At 40.9% G+C, this 2,914-nt stretch overlaps 1 protein-coding gene across 1 annotated transcript; it reads right to left on the minus strand.

The window, feature by feature from the left end:
- Positions 1-261: 261 nt before the first annotated feature.
- On the minus strand, positions 262-1,209 carry LOC131489623 (olfactory receptor 2V2). The gene has a single exon (XM_058691646.1). It carries the CDS (start codon positions 1,207-1,209, stop codon positions 262-264), a length of 948 nt encoding a protein of 315 aa, XP_058547629.1.
- Between the last annotated feature and the right edge of the window lie 1,705 nt (positions 1,210-2,914).

Below are 2,914 nucleotides of genomic sequence, written 5' to 3' on the forward strand. Positions count from 1 at the left end.
AAAGAGAGAGAGAGAGAGAACAGTTGGGGAGGGCAGAGAGAGAATCTCAAGCACAGAGCTGGAGGTGGGGCTTGATCTCATGAACTAGTGAGATCATGACCTGAGCTGATAATCAACAGTTGGACACCTAACCAACTGAGCCATCTAGGTGACCCTGATCATCACTATTAATGAGGAAACAGAGCCTCACACAAAGATTATTTACCGAATTTACAGAACAAGGAGATGACACTGCCAGACACAGGATGCCCTGTGTTGTGTTCAGTGCTGGCTGCTAATCCTGCAATGGTCCAGCCCCTTCCTTAGGGCCCTCATCACATCGCGGTTTCTCAAGCTATAAATGAGGGGGTTGAGCATAGGAGTAAGGACTGTGTAGAAAATAGAGACCATCTTGTCATGACTAGGCACCCGGTAGCGCCGAGGCCTCAGGTAGATGAACATGGCTGCCCCATAGAAGAGGGAGACAGCTGTTAGGTGAGAGGAACAGGTGGCCAGAGCCTTCTTGCCTGCCTGAGCAGAGCGCATGAGGAGAACAGCCCTCAGGATGAAAGCATAGGAGGCCACGGTGATTGAGAAGGGAAGAAACAGCATGAAGACACAGCAAGCATATATCACGTTCTCAAAAATGGATGTATCTATACAGGCTAGTTTCAACAAAGAAAGCATCTCACAAAAGAAGTGGTTCACTTCTCTCAAGCCACAGTATGGGAAAGTCATTACTACCACCATCTGTATCACACCATCTATTATCGCAAAGGCCCAGGAGCTCCCAACAATTTGAAGACAGACCCTCTGACTCATGAGGACAGGATAGTGAAGTGGGTGGCTAATGGCTACATAGCGGTCATAAGCCATGAATCCCAGCAAGAACCCTTCAGATCCCACAAGACACACAAAGAGGCCAATTTGTATGCCACAACCCACAAAGGAGATGGACTTCCCGCCAGTCAGGAAATTGACCACCATCTTCGGCACATTGGTACAGACCAATATGAGGTCCATGAGGGAGAGCTGACTGAGGAAGAAGTACATGGGTGTGTGAAGTTGAGGATCTCCATAGATGAGGAAGAGGAGGAGGACATTACCAGAGAGGGCCACTGTGAAGACCACCATAACAACAGAGAAGAGGACAAGGTCAGTTGGACTGTGAGAAAAAATGCCCAAGAGGATGAAGTCATCTGTGGATGATTGATTCAACCATATCTCCATGGTTTAGTTGATGTTTCTGGTCACCTAACAGTGTGGACAAAAAATATTGGATTGACTGATATTTCTATGTTACCTCTGCATTCTACATCTTCAACCACCTGTTTTGTTTGTAACTCACGAAACTTTAACAACATAAGCTTTGAGACATAGGAAGGACACTCCTTCATATTTCCATCTAACAGCAATAAAAGTCATCCTAGTTTATAGCATGGACCAAGTATCTGCATTTGTGTATATCTTTACTAGGAAGAATTTATCATTTCTGCAAGCAAAACCTCGGCTTTATCATATGATACTGAATCTTTTATGATATCACACAGACTTGGTAAACTATCTCAAGCAGGACTGTACATCTCAGTCCAAAAGACCATTTATATGCACAATGGAAAAGGAATTGTATGAAGCTTGAGCTGCTCTTTAACCTGTATATCTTTTTTTTTTTTAATGTTCTGAGAGTGTTATCAGTCTAGCCAATCTGGTATATTTATAATATTGATAAAGGAAGTATCTTTCTTGCCTCACATGAGAAGGAAGAGTTATAATTAGATGCCATTATTGTCAATTATTTTGGGGGTGACAGGAAAGTCATGAGGCCAATGTGGAAAAGCAACAGTTTGGTGCCCAAATCTATTAATAACAGTGAGGTATTCAGTTATGCTGAGATTTTTAAAATAATCCCAGGATTCGGTTTCAGTAAAAGTTGACTGATAAACAGGTAATATCTACTTACCTAAGTTATCTTTAGTAGACATCAAAGAGCCTTCTTTACAAGATATTTCTGACTAATACCTTGGACATGGCTTTTACTCATGGCCTTATAAAAATTCCAATTAAGTTATTGGAGAATGTCAATTAAAATGGATTTCTCTTGATCTTTGGTCAATATTTTTTTCCCTAAATATCTTACTAAGGAGCATAATAAGGAAACATGACCCAATTTTACATGAACAAAAGCCAAGTTAAGAAATAAAAGCTATGCATATTAAAACTCCCTTGAGGATAGTCACAATCCAAGGAAAATAAAATAATAAATGATTATAAGTAATTAAATGGAAAACATCATACTATTCTGACACAACTCTTTCTTTTATTGTTGTCCTCACTCTCTCACCCAGTTGAACCTTGTCTTTTCCCTCAAAAACACTTCCAGTTTTTAGGCTTCTCCTTGTTCTCTCTCTCATCAGCCTCTTTCTTTTCTTTGTTTTTTAATATAAAATTTATTGTCACATTTGTTTCCATACAACACCCAGTGCTCATCCCAACAGGTGCCCTCCTCAATGCCCATCACCCACCCTCCCTCCCTCCTACCCCATCAACCCTCAGTTTATTCTCAGTTTTTAGGAGTCTCTCATGGTTTGGCTCTCTCCCTCTCTAACTTTTTTTCCCTCCCCCTCCCCCATGGTCTTCTGTTAAGTTTCTCAGGATCCACATAAGAGTGAAAACATTTGGTATCTGTCTTTCTCTGTATGGCTTATTTCACTTAGCATAACACTCTCCAGTTCCATCCACGTTGCTACAAAAGGCCATATTTCATTCTTTCTCATTGCCATGTAGTATTCCATTGTGTATATAAACCACAATTTCTTTATCCATTCATCAGTTGATGGACATTTAGGCTCTTTCCATAATTTGGCTATTGTTGAAAGTGCTGCTATAAACATTGTGATAAAACTGCCCCTATGCATCAGTACTCCTGTATCCCTTG

The sequence above is a fragment of the Neofelis nebulosa genome, chromosome 1 (assembly GCF_028018385.1).
Source record: "Neofelis nebulosa isolate mNeoNeb1 chromosome 1, mNeoNeb1.pri, whole genome shotgun sequence".
Classification (NCBI taxonomy): domain Eukaryota; kingdom Metazoa; phylum Chordata; class Mammalia; order Carnivora; family Felidae; genus Neofelis; species Neofelis nebulosa.